Here is a 16441-nt window from a genome sequence, read left to right as displayed (position 1 = left end):
TCCAGGCTGAGTATGTTGACAAACTCTAAAAGTCAGGCAGGTCTGCTTTCTCCACCCTCCTTGGGATGACGGGAGGACATATGCTGTTCTGACACCTGTCATTCCTGGCACTGGTTTGGACAACAAACAGTGTGACTGTTTAACAGAAAGGAAAGAGAGTCAGAAAAGCCCTGGACAGCCTCTGACCTGCTCTGACTTCCTGGCAGCCTGGCAGGCTGGGTGTAGCCTTGGTCGCCTTGACCACCAGAGGGAGAAACCTTGGGAACATTTGCTCAGGACTCTGTGCCCTGAAACAACAAACCACCATCCCTTGCTCTCTTGCAGTCACTCTCCTTGACCTGGGGGATTCAGGGAGTATGCTTGCCCAGAGCCCTGGAGGTGCACCCCCGCCAACACCACACCTTACTATTCTAAATACATATCTCACGCCAAAGTTGCTAACGAGCTTGGAGAAACGGGTAAAAAGGAAGACAGTGGTGGCGATGAAGGAGCTGAGCCAGCAAATCCAAGAAACTAAATGCCGGCGGGAAAGGCTGCTGAAGGACAGCAGGCAGCTAGTAGAGGAAAAATACCGTGTACAGGCTGAAAACCAGCTTTTCATGGAATACCTGCGTAAAAATAAGGAACAGTGTGAGAAGAAACAGGAGGAGCTGTGGAAGCAGTACGTCCAAGAATGTGGCGAGATAGAACGCGAGAGAGAAGAATTGGCATCCAGATACAACCAAAGAAACGCAGCTCTTCAAGCCCAGCTCCTGCAGGGCAGAAAGACCCAGAAGGATTTGAAGCAGCAGTTGCAGGCACTGAAGCCAGTTTACAAGGTAAAGGAGGGCCAGGACATGAAAATACAGACCTTGGAGAAGGAGCAAGAGAAAGTCCGAAGTGAGACTGCGACCAAAGACCGGGAGGCACACTTCCGGTTCCTGCGGGAAAAGGCACTGATGGAGAAGGAGCTGCAAGAGTGGCATCTGATGGAGCTGGGGCAGATCAACACCACAGGGCTTACGAAGAAGTACAAGGCCTTGGCGCTAGCAGCCAAGCAGGCTCATTCTAAGTTCTGTAGCAGCCTCCACAGGGAGAACCAGCAGCTACGGAAGGAGCTTCGGCAACTGAGCCAGGAGTACGGCAGGTTGGATGCTGTGAGGAGCCAGCTGGAAAAGCACCGGCAGCTGGCGAAGGAGCAGCAGTGGTACCTAGAAGCCTTGACCAGAGGGCGGCAGCGGCTGCAGGCAGAACGCGAGCGCCATCATCGTGGTCATAACCCACGCCTCAAGGAACAGAGAACTTCAAAGACCATGCTGAGCACCAAATCAAAAGCAAGTTCAAAGTAACAGCTACTGCAACTGAATCGAGGCGCAGGGAATACTCTACAAGCCAAAAAGTATCCTTTGAGGAAAATAGAAACACACTTTCAGGAAGGGCAGTTGTTGCACCATGGGGTCGTGCTCCTAGCCTGAGATCCACATCCTCACTGTCTGTGTCCCCGGGGCTGTTGTAGATTCCGGAGATTTGGAACACTTGGGAAACTTTTTAACGGGTTATACCACCCATGTTTATAGTAGCATTTGAAATTCTCAGAGTACCTAGTTAAGACATGTATTTTACCACACTTATTTTTTTTTCTTAATGTGCACTCTGCAGTCCACAAAGTATAGTGTATAACTTACATGTTTTATGTATTTTGGGACATTTGAAGCAAATAAGAATCTTATTTTAAATTGTAAGGGTTTGTTGGTTTAGAGGGGTTTCAGGTTTGCATTTGTGATGAACTGTTTTTGTTAAACTGTGGGTTCTGGTCTGGAAGAATAGTCTTGTTTGTGGGTCATGCCACTTCATGGGGAAAAACATAGCCAGCTTCGGGTTTCTCAGAAATTATTGGCAATGAAAACTTCAAGGTAACTGTTCAGCTTTATTTATGTGTAAAACAGGGTTTTTTAAAAAACAAACAAACAAACAAACAAAAAAAACAGGATTAAAAGGTAACTTAGCTTGTCAGTGTGCCTTATTATCTACTTTTAACATTGTTGGTGAATATATATACTTTGCCATTAAACAGGGTTGTTAAAAACAAAATTTAACTGTAATTAGTTCTCTTTTTTCTATAATTAGTTCTTAATGCTCCCCAAATTTATAAATGTAATAAAAATACTATATCCCTCAATATTTTATGATATTATTGCCACCCCTTTGAAATGACAGAACATGCATGTGATGATGTGCAACTGGTAAATAATGTAAGCATCCTGACTTGGGGTCAGGCCACTATGTCACTGGCTAACAGGTGGGTAGTGTATACAGCATGCATGCACTGGACAAGGATGATTTGTGACCCTTATGTGATGCCAGCATGGTACAAGGTCTCACAACACTATTCAGACACACAAAATATATGAATTGTGTTCTTCCAGAATTTTCCATTTTGTTTTGGACTGAAACTGAACACAGACAACTGAAAGGTAGAAAGGGAAGTCATGGGTCAGGGGAATTGTCACAGTGCCAATCCAGTCCCCCCATCCCCACTCCCACCCCTGCCTACTGTTTGTAAAGGGGAAGTCCACAGACCAAAAGCTGTTGTTTTTAAAGCATTCTTACACTTCATTTCTTTTCTCATGGAAGAAGTATTATAATCTCACCTTGAGCTTCGAGGCCAACTTCGGATCTTTTTCCTTTGTGCCTAGAGCCATTTTTATGTTGTCTAACCAATGGGCAGACTTGATGGACCGCTTACAGGTTGCTTCTTGCCTCTAGGGCTGAGAGAGGCAATCTTTTCCCTAAAGGCCTGGAGAATACAAATATGAGGCCTTGTGCTTCCTGGGGATTCCATGGGGTTGTCAGTTCAGCCCCACAGGGTAAAACAGCCACCAGACACATAAAGGACAGGTCAGTCTGCTAAGATAAGATTTTATTTACAGGAACAGTAGCAGTTTGCCAATCCCTGCCTTCCTGAACCATCAAAACATACTGTACCTGTGTTGACTGTGCATATGCAATCATGCAAGCCAGATGTTAGCGGAAAATCCTGGGGCTAAAGTGAAGCCACACCGCCAGGCAAGCCTCTTGGGAAGTGAAGGTGCCATCTCTATTCCGGTTGGCATTTAAGGAGCCTGCCGGCCTGCTTTTCCCCATCTGTGTTCTTCAGTAACCAGACAGATCCTAACACCCGTTCTCTAACAGTGAGCATTCATGCAACACACACATACACACACACATACACACACACACACACACACACACACACACACACACACACATATACACACCCATCCAATCATACAAGAAACATGTGAGGCAGATACCTTTCAAGAAAAATAAATTCTTGGCTTATACTGAACAATCCAAGCTACTTCATATTAAACACCTGGTCTTCATTCTCAGAATTCTGTTGGCTTCTTTAAGTTCTAATCTCCTGCCATACTGCTTGGCTTCCTGCCTTCTAGTAATTTTTGTCACCTTGTTAAGCAGAACCATCATCTGAAAGCACCCCTGTGCTTCTCTTTGCATGGTTGCTGGGAGATGCACTGCCTTCTTCTCATTCTCACCCCACCCCCAAGCCCCCAAGCTGCCAAAAGAGAAAAGGGGGCAGCTCAGAATCATGTCTCCATATGCCTGAAACCACTGTCTTCTCAACTCAATAGCAAATCTTTGGTTTTACTTTTAAGTAACATTTTTTCCTCTATGATTTAATTGAAAATCTATTAAGATATTATGGGTTTGCTTTATAAGCTCTAGTGTCAATTGAGAGAGAGTCGTAAGAGGGAGGGAAATGCTGGAGCAATCATCCAGCAAGGCAGCAGGGTGGGGTGGGGGTGGGGGATGCCATGAAGAGGATCTCGGTGGCAAGTGTACTGTTTACTTAAGCTGCCTTTGTGCGTGGTGCCAGTAGCCTCTCTCCTGGGGTGTGTTCACTCTAGAACAGATGCCAAAGCCTGGAGCCCATAGTGCCAATAAGAGCAGCCCTAGCAGACTAAATACACTTATTGAACAATAACGAGAGATGCTATACCATTCTCAAAACATTTAAAAAACAAAACAGCTCCTCCGGCCGAACCAGCACCAGGGTAGCTAGAGCGCAGGGTCGGCTGACACCCGCCAGCTACCCACCACCCCCGCCACAGGATTTTGAGACTTCTGGTGAGTGGAACACAGCTTCTGCTCCAGTCCAATCACGCGGGACCTGAGACTGCTTTGGTTGGGGAGGCAGAAATCCGGCCTGAGTAGAGCCACAAGCCTCTTCCAGTCAGAACAGCACCGGGGTAGCTAGGGCGCAGGGTCGGCTGACACTCGCCAGCTACCCACAACACCCGCCACATGATCTTAAGACTTCTGGTGAGTGGAACACAGCTTCTGCTCCAATCCAATTGCGTGCGGGACCTGAGACTGCATTAGTTAGGGAAGCAGAAAACCGGCCTGAGTAGGGCCACAGGCCTCTTCCGACCGGACCAGCAACCGGGGTAGCTAGAGCGCAGGGTCGGCTGACACCCACCAGCTACCCACAACACCCGCCACAGGATTTTGAGACTTCGGGTGAGTGGAACACAGAGTCTGCTCCAATCTTTAAACAGTGACAACGATAACAACTAACCCCAGAGATTACCAGATGGCGAAAGGTAAACGTAATAATCTTACTAACAGAAACCAAGACCACTCACCATCATCAGAACCCAGCACTCCCACTTCGCCCAGTCCAGGGCACCCCAACACACCGGAAAAGCTAGACACGGATCTAAAAGCATATCTCATGATGATGGTAGAGGACATCAAGAAGGACTTTAATAACTCACTTAAAGAATTACAGGAGAACATGGCTAAAGAGTTACAAGTCCTTAAAGAAAAACAGGATAACACAATCAAACAGGTAGAAGTCCTTAAAGAAAAACAGGATAACACAATCAAACAGGTAGAAGTCCTTAAAGAAAAACAGGAAAACACATCCAAACAGATGATGGAAATGAACAAAACCATACTAGACCTAAAAAGGGAAGTAGACACAATAAAGAAAACCCAAAATGAGGCAACACTGGAGATAGAAACCCTAGGAAAGAAATCTGGAACCATAGATACGAGCATCAGCAACAGAATACAAGAGATGGAAGAGAGAATCTCAGGTGCAGAAGATTCCATAGAGAACATCGGCACAACAATCAAGGAAAATGTAAAACACAAAAAGATCCTAACTCAAAACATCCAAGAAATACAGGACACAATGAGAAGACCAAACCTACGGATAATAGGAGTGGATGAGAATGAAGATTTTCAACTCAAAGGACCAGCAAACATCTTCAACAAAATTATAGAAGAAAACTTCCCAAACCTAAAGAAAGAGATGCCCATGAACATACAAGAAGCCTACAGAACTCCAAATAGACTGTACCAGAAAAGAAATACCTCCCAACACATAATAATCAGAACAACAAATGCACTAAATAAAGATAGAATACTAAAAGCAGTAAGAGAAAAAGGCCAAGTAACATATAAAGGCAAGCCTATCAGAATTACACCAGATTTTTCACCAGAGACTATGAAAGCCAGAAGATCCTGGACAGATGTTATACAGACACTAAAAGAACACAAATTCCAGCCCAGGCTACTATACCCAGCCAAACTCTCAATTAACATAGATGGAGAAACCAAAGTATTCCACGACAAAACCAAATTCACACATTATCTCTCCACGAATCCAGCCCTTCAAAGGATAATAACAGGAAAAAACCAATACAAGGACAGGAACCACGCCCTAGAAACAACAAGAAGGTAATCCCTCAACAAACCTAAAAGAAGACAGCCACAAGAACAGAATGCCAACTTTAACAACAAAAATAACAGGAAACAACAATTACTTTTCCTTAATATCTCTTAATATCAATGGACTCAACTCCCCGATAAAAAGACATAGACTAACAAACTGGCTACACAAACAAGACCCAACATTTTGCTGCTTACAGGAAACTCATCTCAGAGAAAAAGATAGACACTACCTCAGAATGAAAGGCTGGAAAACAATTTTCCAAGCAAATGGTATGAAGAAACAAGCTGGAGTAGCCATTCTAATATCTGATAAGATTGACTTCCAACCCAAAGTCATCAAAAAAGACAGGGAGGGGCACTTCATACTCATCAAAGGTAAACTCCTCCAAGAGGAACTATCAATCCTGAATATCTATGCTCCAAATACAAAGGCAGCCACATTCATTAAAGAAACTTTAGTAAATCTCAAAGCACACATTGCACCTCATACAATAATAGTGGGAGACTTCAACACACCACTTTCACCAATGGACAGATCATGGAAACAGAAACTAAACAGGGACACAGTGAAACTAACAGAAGTTATGAATCAAATGGATCTGGCAGATATCTACAGAACATTCTATCCTAAAACAAAAGGATATACCTTCTTCTCAGCACCTCATGGTACCTTCTCCAAAACTGACCACATAATTGGTCACAAAACAGGCCTCAACAGATACAAAAATATTGAAATTGTCCCATGCATCCTATCAGATCACCATGGACTAAGGCTGATCTTCAATAACAAAATAAATAATAGAAAGCCAACCTTCACGTGGAAACTGAACAACACTCTTCTCAATGATACCTTGGTCAAGGAAGGAATAAAGAAAGAAATTAAGGACTTTTTAGAGTTCAATGAAAATGAAGCCACAACATACCCAAACTTATGGGACGCAATGAAAGCATTTCTAAGAGGAAAACTCATAGCTCTGAGTGCCTCCAAAAAAGAAACTAGAGAGAGCACACATTAGCAACTTGACAACACACCTAAAAGCACTAGAACAAAAGGAAGCAAACTCACCCAAGAGGAGTAGACGGCAGGAAATAATCAAACTCAGGGGCGAAATCAACCAAGTGGAAACAAGAAGAACTATTCAAAGAATCAACCAATCAAGGAGCTGGTTCTTTGAGAAAATCAACAAGATAGATAAACCCTTAGCCAGACTCACTAGAGGGCACAGGGAAAGCATCCTAATTAACAAAATCAGAAATGAAAAAGGAGACATAACAACAGATCCTGAAGACATCCAAAACACCATCAGATCCTTCTACCAAAGGCTATACTCAACAAAACTGGAGAACCTGGATGAAATGGAGAAGTTCCTAGACAGATACCAGGTACCAAAGTTGAATCAAGATCAGGTTAATGATCTAAACAGCCCTATATCCCCCAAAGAAATAGAAGCAGTCATTAATAGTCTCCCAACTAAAAAAAGCCCAGGACCAGATGGGTTTAGTGCAGAGTTCTATCAGACCTTCAAAGAAGATCTAATCCCAGTTCTTCACAAACTATTCCACAAAATAGAAACAGAAGGTACTCTACCCAACTCATTCTATGAAGCCACAATTACTCTGATACCTAAACCACAAAAAGACCCAACAAAGATAGAAAACTTCAGACCAATATCCCTTATGAATATTGATGCAAAAATCCTCAATAAAGTTCTTGCTAACCGAATCCAAGAACACATCAAAACAATCATCCATCCTGACCAAGTAGGTTTCATCCCAGGGATGCAGGGATGGTTCAATATACGGAAATCCATCAACGTAATCCAGTATATAAACAAAGACAAAAACCACATGGTCATCTCGTTAGATGCGGAAAAAGCATTTGACAAGATCCAACACCCATTCATGATAAAAGTCTTGGAAAGATCAGGAATTCAAGGCCCATACCTAAACATGATAAAAGCAATCTACAGCAAACCAGTAGCCAACATCAAAGTAAATGGTGAGAAGCTTGAAGCAATCCCTCTAAAATCAGGGACTAGACAAGGCTGTCCACTTTCTCCATACCTATTCAACATTGTACTTGAAGTCCTAGCCAGAGCAATTCGACAACAAAAGGAGATCAAAGGGATACAAATTGGAAAAGATGAAGTCAAAATATCACTTTTTGCAGATGATATGATAGTATATATAAGTGACCCTAAAAATTCCACCAGAGAACTCCTAAACCTGATAAACAGCTTCGGTGAAGTAGCTGGATATAAAATTAACTCAAACAAATCAATGGCCTTTCTCTACACAAAGAATAAACAGGCCGAGAAAGAAATTAGGGAAACAACACCCTTCTCAATAGTCACAAATAACATAAAATATCTTGGCGTGACTCTAACTAAGGAAGTGAAAGATGTGTATAATAAGTCTCTGAAGAAAGAAATTATAGAAGATCTCAGAAGATGGAAAGATCTCCCATGCTCATGGATTGGCAGGATCAACATTGTAAAAATGGCTATCTTGCCAAAAGCAATCTACAGATTCAATGCAATCCCCATCAAAATTCCAACTCAATTCTTCAACGAATTAGAAAGTGCAATCTGCAAATTCATCTGGAATAACAAAAAACCTAGGATAGCAAAAACTCTTCTCAAGGATAAAAGAACCTCTGGTGGAATCACCATGCCGGACCTAAAGCTTTACTACAGAGCAATTGTGATAAAGACTGCGTGGTACTGGTATAGTGACAGACAAATAGACCAATGGAATAGAATTGAAGACCCAGAAATGAACCCACACACCTACGGTCACTTGATCTTTGACAAGGGAGCTAAAAACATCCAGTGGAAGAAAGACAGCATTTTCAACAAATGGTGCTGGCACAACTGGTTGTTAACATGTAGAAGAATGCGAATCGATCCATTCCTATTTCCTTGTACTAAGGTCAAGTCTAAGTGGATCAAGGAACTTCACATAAAACCAGAGACACTGAAACTTATAGAGGAGAAAGTGGGGAAAAGCCTTGAAGATATTGGCACAGGGGAAAAATTCTTGAATAGAACAGCAATGGCTTGTGCTGTAAGATCGAGAATTGACAAGTGGGACCTCATGAAACTGCAAAGCTTCTGCAAGGCAAAAGACACCATCAATAAGACAAAAAAACCACCAACAGATTGGGAAAGGATCTTTACCTATCCTAAATCAGATAAGGGACTAATATCCAATATATATAAAGAACTCAAGAAGGTGGACTCCAGAAAATCAAATAACCCCATTAAAAAATGGGGCTCAGAACTGAACAAAGAATTCTCACCTGAAGAATACCGAATGGCAGAGAAGCACCTGAAAAAATGTTCAACATCCTTAATCATCAGGGAAATGCAAATCAAAACAACCCTGAGATTCCACCTCACACCAGTCAGAATGGCTAAGATCAAAAATTCAGGTGACAGCAGATGCTGGCGAGGATGTGGAGAAAGAGGAACACTCCTCCATTGTTGGTGGGATTGCAAGCTTGTACAACCACTCTGGAAATCAGTCTGGCGGTTCCTTAGAAAATTGGACATAGTACTACCGGAGGATCCAGCAATACCTCTCCTGGGCATATATCCAGAAGATGTCCCAACTGGTAAGAAGGACACATGCTCCACTATGTTCATAGCAGCCCTATTTATAATAGCCAGAAGCTGGAAAGAACCCAGATGTCCCTCAACAGAGGAATGGATACAGAAATTATGGTACATTTACACAATGGAGTACTACTCAGCTATTAAAAAGAATGAATTTATGAAATTCCTAGCCAAATGGATGGACCTGGAGGGCATCATCTTGAGTGAGGTAACACAATCACAAAGGAACTCACACAATATGTATTTACTGATAAGTGGATATTAGCCCAAAACTTAGGATACCCAAGATATAAGATACAATTTGTTAAACGCATGAAACTCAAGAAGAATGAAGACCAAAGTGTGGACACTGTGCCCCTTCTTAGAATTGGGAACAAAACACCCAGGGAAGGAGTTACAGAGACAAAGTTTGGAGATGTGATGAAAGGATGGACCATCTAGAGACTGCCGTATCCAGGGATCCATCCCATAATCAGCTTCTAAACGCTGACACCATTGCATACACTAGCAAGATTTTGCTGAAAGGACCCAAATATAGCTATCTTTTGTGAGACTATGCAGGGGCCTAGCAAACACAGGAGTGGATGCTCACAGTCAGCTATTGGATGTATCACAGGGCTCCCAATGGAGAAGCTAGAGAAAGTACCCAAGGAGCTAAAGGGATCTGCAACCCTATAGTTGGAACAAATGATGAACTAACCAGTACCCCGGAGCTCTTGTCTCTAGCTGCATATGTATCAAAAGATGGCCTAGTCGGCCATCAATGGAAAGAGAGGCCCATTGGACTTGCAAACTTTATATGCCCCAATATAGGGAAATGCCAGGGCCAAAAGAATAGGAATAGGTGGGTAGGGAAGTGGGGGGCGCTATGGGGGACTTTTGGGATAGCATTGGAAATGTAATTGAGGAAAATATGTAATAAAAAATATTAAAAATTAAAAAATAAATAAATAAAAAACAAAACAACTCAAAACCAAAAGCAGATGTCCACTCTACTGTGTCGTCGGAAACTACGCAGAATCACTATTGGAATGTTCAATAGAGAAGTATAAGAAGGTTTCATTGTTGCGTTGACATTCTGTTACTGTAACAAATAGCTGAGACAATCAGTTTAGGAGGGAAAAGGTTCAATATGGCTCACAGTTTGGAGGTGTTAGACTGTAATACCTTTCCCCTGTTGCTTTTAAGCAAAGACTTGCAGTGTGGAGACAGCATGAAACATAGCAAAACTACTCTAGAGACTGAGACAGGACAGGCTGAGGAAGAGGAAGAGGTCCCTCTGACCCCTTCAAGCCTCTCTACCTCTCATTGGTGTCAAGATGTCTTTTAAAGGTTCACTGCCTCTCACAGGTCTATGGCCTAAGAAGCACGGCATCAACACATGGCACATGAGGTCACTGGTTATCATATAACTTGATGCCTGCCACTTCCTTAGCTCCAACTAAAGGGGTAAACCTTGCCTAAGGCATATGTGAGGCATACCTGGCCCATGCCCAACATCCTATCCCCACCTACACACATCCAGTAAATGTGTGCTGCATGTGACTAGAAAGAAGTCTGTCCAGGTTTTCTGCTTCAGTTTCCACAGGAAAGCTCCAGTCCCCTCTGTCTTTGGTGCCTGAAAATACTAGAACACTCCAGAAGATACAGGCCCTCTTCCCTGCATACCTGAGAGTCCCCGGGGTGGCGGAGATGAGGACAAAGCTGTGCCAGGGAGCAGATAGCCCCCCCCCCAGCCCCATCCACCTGTGGTCTGCACCATACTTGACTCTAAGGGAATGTTGCAGTCTCCGTCATTGAAAGACTATGAGTGGGAGAGATGCTCAATGTTCTGGCTCTAACATGCCCTGATGACCTCCCCATTCTGAGTCCCTATAGACATTGTCCTATTGTTCAATTTTGTCCAGGTGCCACACCAGGATGCAGGAAGTCTGGGAGAGCAGCTGCTGGGACTTCTTATGGCTGGATGTCCCCTCTGAATCAAGATGATTCACAGGATAGATTTTTTTTAATGTGACAAATCAAATGTCCACCAGGACACCATGTGAGCATTCATGGTTACACTCATTCCCAGTTACTTTGCTATGTCCTCTTGAGAATAAAAGAAAAAAATTAAAATATAATTTGCATATTAAATTATACAATCCAAAACTTGGAGGAAACCTCACACAACAGGGGACTCCAAGCATGAACCCTAGTTCCCATTGTGAAGGTGAGGTGGGGAAAGGTGAGGAGTCAAGGCCAAGATGCGAGAGTCCACGCTTTTATCTCTGGGCTCCTAGAATCTGTCAGGGGGCAAGCTCATGGTTTGAAGTTGAACACACTAGGGGGACACGGTTGGTCCTTCCACACTAAATCTTGTATAAATTACTTAATATTTCCATGTCTCTGTTCTCTCACTTGCAAAATTGCTCAGAATTAAATAAGCTGTAAAATGGCAGGCAAATTGCTGCTTAATAGATGTCCCCCCTTCTCTTCCCTCTATGGAGTTAAGATAAATAGGACTCCTATTTGTGCAATAAGCTAGCTTATATAGATTGGTACAATTTTACATATTAACAACTAGTTTATGTAACCCTTTTAAATATTGCCATGAAAAAGCATCTACATACCCTTAATAAGAATCTTAAATGAAATTATTTCGTTACAAAGAACTTTTGTTTTAAATGGAAAGCATAAAAGCTATAAAAGATACCAAAGGGACTTTATTATGGCTAAGCAACTGATAGGATATGATTTCTGGGCTTATGGAGATGGAGGTAAACTGGTTTTTGTAAGGCCATGTGCCTGCCTTTTTCCCTGCAGAACTGCCATTAGGTTAAGTATTTTATGTTAATTTTTTATCATGCTCATCTTGCTGACACAGAAACAAGAGGCTAAGGGATGTTAAAAGATAGCGTCCCATCGTAGAAGTCTGCCAAACATGAAACTCACACCTGAACTACATTCACAGCTTCTCTTATTTGTCTGGGCTGTAAATGTTATGCACAATTGGCTGCCACGCAGAAGCAGGAGCAACTGTTTGGTTGCCTGTCCCCATTTCCTGGACCTTAGCAGTGAGGACACACGAGTCCGGTGTGTTTAAGAGACTGTTTCAGCACAGCAGAGCAAGGTTCCTGTGGCATCTGATCCTCTTGTCCTGCAAGACCCATAGTCGGGGAGAGGGAACGGGTGACCGCCATGCAGATGGGCGGGGCACCTCTGCTGACCACTTGCTTCAGTAACCCTGTGTTGTTATAAGGCTGGGAATTTGCCAACTTCCCTTCAGGAAGCCACTCTGAAATGGAAAGAAGTCTTCCTAAGCAGGAGGAGGTCTGAGCCTTTCCTGTCCTGCCTGTCTTGACTCTTGGAGTGTAAATGAATTTAAACAGATTGCTATTATATGTGAATAAACTGAGAGAGGACTGTCCCAAGACGTTAAACACACATCTCCTCATTTGCCCGCTCATTCAAAATTAACCCACTGGCTGAAGAGGAAATCATCAGAGGCTCTGTTCCCCACTGGAGGAGGAGTCTCTCCAGTAAGTAGAGACTTACTGTGAGACCTCCAGTGCTGTGAGGAATGAACGATGTGAGAGCCCTGAAGATTTCTCCTTAGGAAATGGATGCCCTCAGGCACAGAGACGCTTCCATTCCCACGACAACTACTGAGTCTGTTTCTTTACTAAACAACGTTGAATGTTTTGCTGTAATTAAATATGTTTCACTGTAAAAATCTTTGAACTCATGTAAATGTTTTTTAAAGGAGTTAATTACTGTCACAGTTTGGGTGACTGCCCGTCACAGGCCCATTTTGTCACCACCAAAGCACTATCGAGATGTAGTGGGATCTTGAAGAGATGGAACCTAGTAGCCAGGTAGGGTGACACATGCCTGTAATCTCAGCATTCAGAGGCAACAGAAGATCATGACTTAATAAGAGGGCTACACAGCAAACCACAATTTCTCCTCTCTCTCTCTCTCTCTCTCTATCTCTATCTCTCTCTCTGTCTCTGTCTCTGTCTCTGTCTCTCTCTCTCTCTCTCTCTCACCTTTAGAGTACTTTGAATCAGATGTCTCCCACATTTTTGGGCATTTGAATACTTGGTCCCCAGTAGGTGCAACTGTTTTGGGTAGGTTTAGAAGGTGTGGCCTTGCTGGAGGAAGTGCATCCCAGGGCATCCCTGGGGGTGAGCTTTGAGGTTTCAAAAGCCATACACCATTCTGAGTTCCACCTCTCCCACTTCCTGCTTGTGGTTCTAAAATAAGAGCTCTCCACCAGCTGCTCCCGCACCAGCAATAGAGATCCCAGCATCTCCATCGGGATGTGGATAGACAACAGCAAGCTCAAATAAACCCTTCCTTCTCTTAAGTTGCCTTGGTCACAGTGTTTTACCCCAGCAAGCAGAAAATTAACTAATGCAGACCTACTAGAAAGCCTTTGGGTCATTGGCAAACGTGTCTTTCAAAGGAGGCTGTAGGTTCACATTCATTATTTTCTACTCACATTTACTGGTATGATGTGAACAGTTTGACCAATCATGTTCTCTTGCAATGGGCCCCAAAGCAAGGAGACCAATTGATTGTCTGGAATCTCCCACACCGTGACCAAAATACCTCTTTTTGTTTAAAGGCCAATCCTCTCAGGTATAGGACTGTGAAAGGTAGCCTTGTTCCCAGTTGAGCTAAGGCTCGAAACAACTGTGATTCTGAAGGGATGGTAGACATTTAGCCTGTTCCAAGACACAAGGCCACAGCTCTCCATAGATTTGTGGCCAACAGTCACATAATGGCAACACCCCAGTCCCCTCCACATGTAGAGGATGTGACCTGTGGTCACATAGTCTCAAGGGAGATCTCCATTTTAATGAGGTACCTAAAGACCTGGAGGACTTAGCCAATGAACTCCCCAACTTCAGGCCCACCCTGAGAATCAGGATAAGGTTTTACTCATCCACTTTCCACCATGACAATAAATGCATTAAAACCATGGACTGCCTCTTTTCATCGGGATCTGCCATGAGGAGGCATGGAGAAGGCCTTCGCCTACAGAACTGCAGCCTAATCTCCCATAGAAGGCCTCTCTGCACTCCCAGCCTTGGTTGCCACCAAGCCAAGCCCACTGCCACCGTCAAACCAAGAAACCTCACCACGGGACCAGCCAGAGCTCCCCTCTCCCCCAGCCCCCACCCCAGGCTAGATCCAGCCTGCAGGCCCCCACTCCATTCTCAGCTCTTACATGCCTGGGTGTCTGAGAGCCTGAGAACCAGATGGTCCTGCCATCTTTGCAGGCCCTGGGGACCCTCAGCCAGCCCCGGCTGTCCCCTGCACCTCAGACTGTGCATCCCCTCAGACTATGTTTCCCTACCCCTAAAGCAGTGTCCCTGGGCTTCCCCATAGCCTGATACCCACATGGCAACCATGGCAACAGTGAGGGGTAAGTGCAGTGAACTCCCTCTTCCTGGCCCCTTAAACAGCAGAGCCCCGTGGCAGAGCAGACATAGAACCCCATAACCCTACACTCAGGTATGTGTCTTGGTAATGCCAAACCGACCAACACTAGCACAGACCATCATTGTACCACCCTGACTAAGTCACTGCTTTCTGCAGGTTTCTTCTTTGTGAACTACTAGTTACAACACATCTGTGGGAATTGTGTGCATCTTTCTTTTGCTTAACTGCAGTCCTATTATGTATGGAACTTGGTTTGCTGAACTCTTGCCATTGAACATTTATAATAATACAAAAACAATTTTTAAAGCTTTATTTATTTATTATTTATTTATTTTATGTTTATGAGCACGCTATCCCTCACACATGAGAAGAGGGCATTGGATCCAGTTACAGATGGTTGTGAGCCATCACGTGGTTGCTGAGAATTGAACTCATGACCTCTGGAAAAACAGCCAGTGAGTGCTCTTAACCACTGAGCCATCTCTCCAGCTCACAAAACAATTTTAATGTCTATATATTGGTTTATCAGCCCATGAAATGATTTTAATGGCTACACATTGGTTTCATATATATATATATATATATATATATATATATATATATATATATACACACACACACACAATACACACACACACATACTAATTTACTTGGCCAGCTCTTCTTATCCTGAAGTTTTAATTTTTATTATGATAAAAAAGCTTTGTGATCAGCATGCATCTCACACTTCTTTCTGCACATATCTCTGTTCATTTCATTATGATTGATTGATAACCACAAGATTATTAAATTAGAGGGTATAAATATATTGCTAAGCTGCCCTCTGGAAGCACTGTGATATTTTACAATCTGCACCAGACTGTGGAGAGGCAGATGGTAATAGAGAGGAGGGTAGGATGAGGATGTGGGGAGGAATAGACAGGGATAGGGACGCATTGTAGATGACATACAGCTGAATTACTCAATATGACCCCTGAAGTTTGTTTCTCCTCCAGCACTGTCATTGAAGGTGCTGGGCAGCTTTAGAAATTTGGTTTCCAGGCACAGATGCCCACTGCCCAGTGCTTCTGAGTAACCCACTACAGCTGCCCAGACTTGAATACGTGTTCCCTAAAGGCCTGTGTGCCAAAGTCTTGGTGCCCTAGAGGATGGTGTTTCTTAGAGGAGGTGGCAATTTTAAGTGGAGGAGGGGTTTAAAAAATTGTCAAAGGGGATTGTGGGATTCCAGTCTCTTCCTCTTTCTCTCTTTACTTCCTGGTTGACAAAAGCGGTTCTATTTCAGAAGGTGCTCCCCCATGATGCATTGCTTCTCCAGAGAGCTGATGCTTCGCTGCCGCTCCATCACGAACCTTTAGAACTCTGAGCTAAATCAAACTGTTGTGTTTAATTATCTCAGCCGGCTCAGCAGAGGAGGAAAGCAGACTGTTTCCCCTCGGGGTTGCCATCTGAATTCTCAGAGAGTCTAACAATACGGGAAGTCACACAAGAAGTTTTCAGTTTGAGAACCTAATAGGAGTTTCCTTTCCTCTTTTGAAAAGGTGAGGTGTTATTACATCATCGGTCATATTGCCTAAAATCAGTCATTAGATAATACGAAAGTGACCACAGGCTTTCCTTATTTTTTCTTCCCTAAATTTATATCCTTTTAT

General features: G+C 43.3%; 1 protein-coding gene across 1 annotated transcript; it reads left to right on the top strand.

Moving 5' to 3' along the window:
• The first annotated feature begins 323 nt into the window (after positions 1–323).
• Positions 324–1867, top strand: LOC110307122 (coiled-coil domain-containing protein 121-like). Its single transcript, XM_021179661.2, has one exon. The coding sequence runs from the start codon at positions 357–359 to the stop codon at positions 1326–1328; it is 972 nt and encodes a 323-aa protein (XP_021035320.1). The 5' UTR covers positions 324–356; the 3' UTR covers positions 1329–1867.
• The last annotated feature ends 14574 nt before the right edge of the window (positions 1868–16441 follow it).

Source organism: Mus caroli, unplaced genomic scaffold (genome assembly GCF_978045245.1).
Source record: "Mus caroli unplaced genomic scaffold, Mus_caroli_1 scaffold_1, whole genome shotgun sequence".
NCBI classification, from domain to species: domain Eukaryota; kingdom Metazoa; phylum Chordata; class Mammalia; order Rodentia; family Muridae; genus Mus; species Mus caroli.
This window is presented reverse-complemented; position numbering and strand designations above follow the sequence as displayed.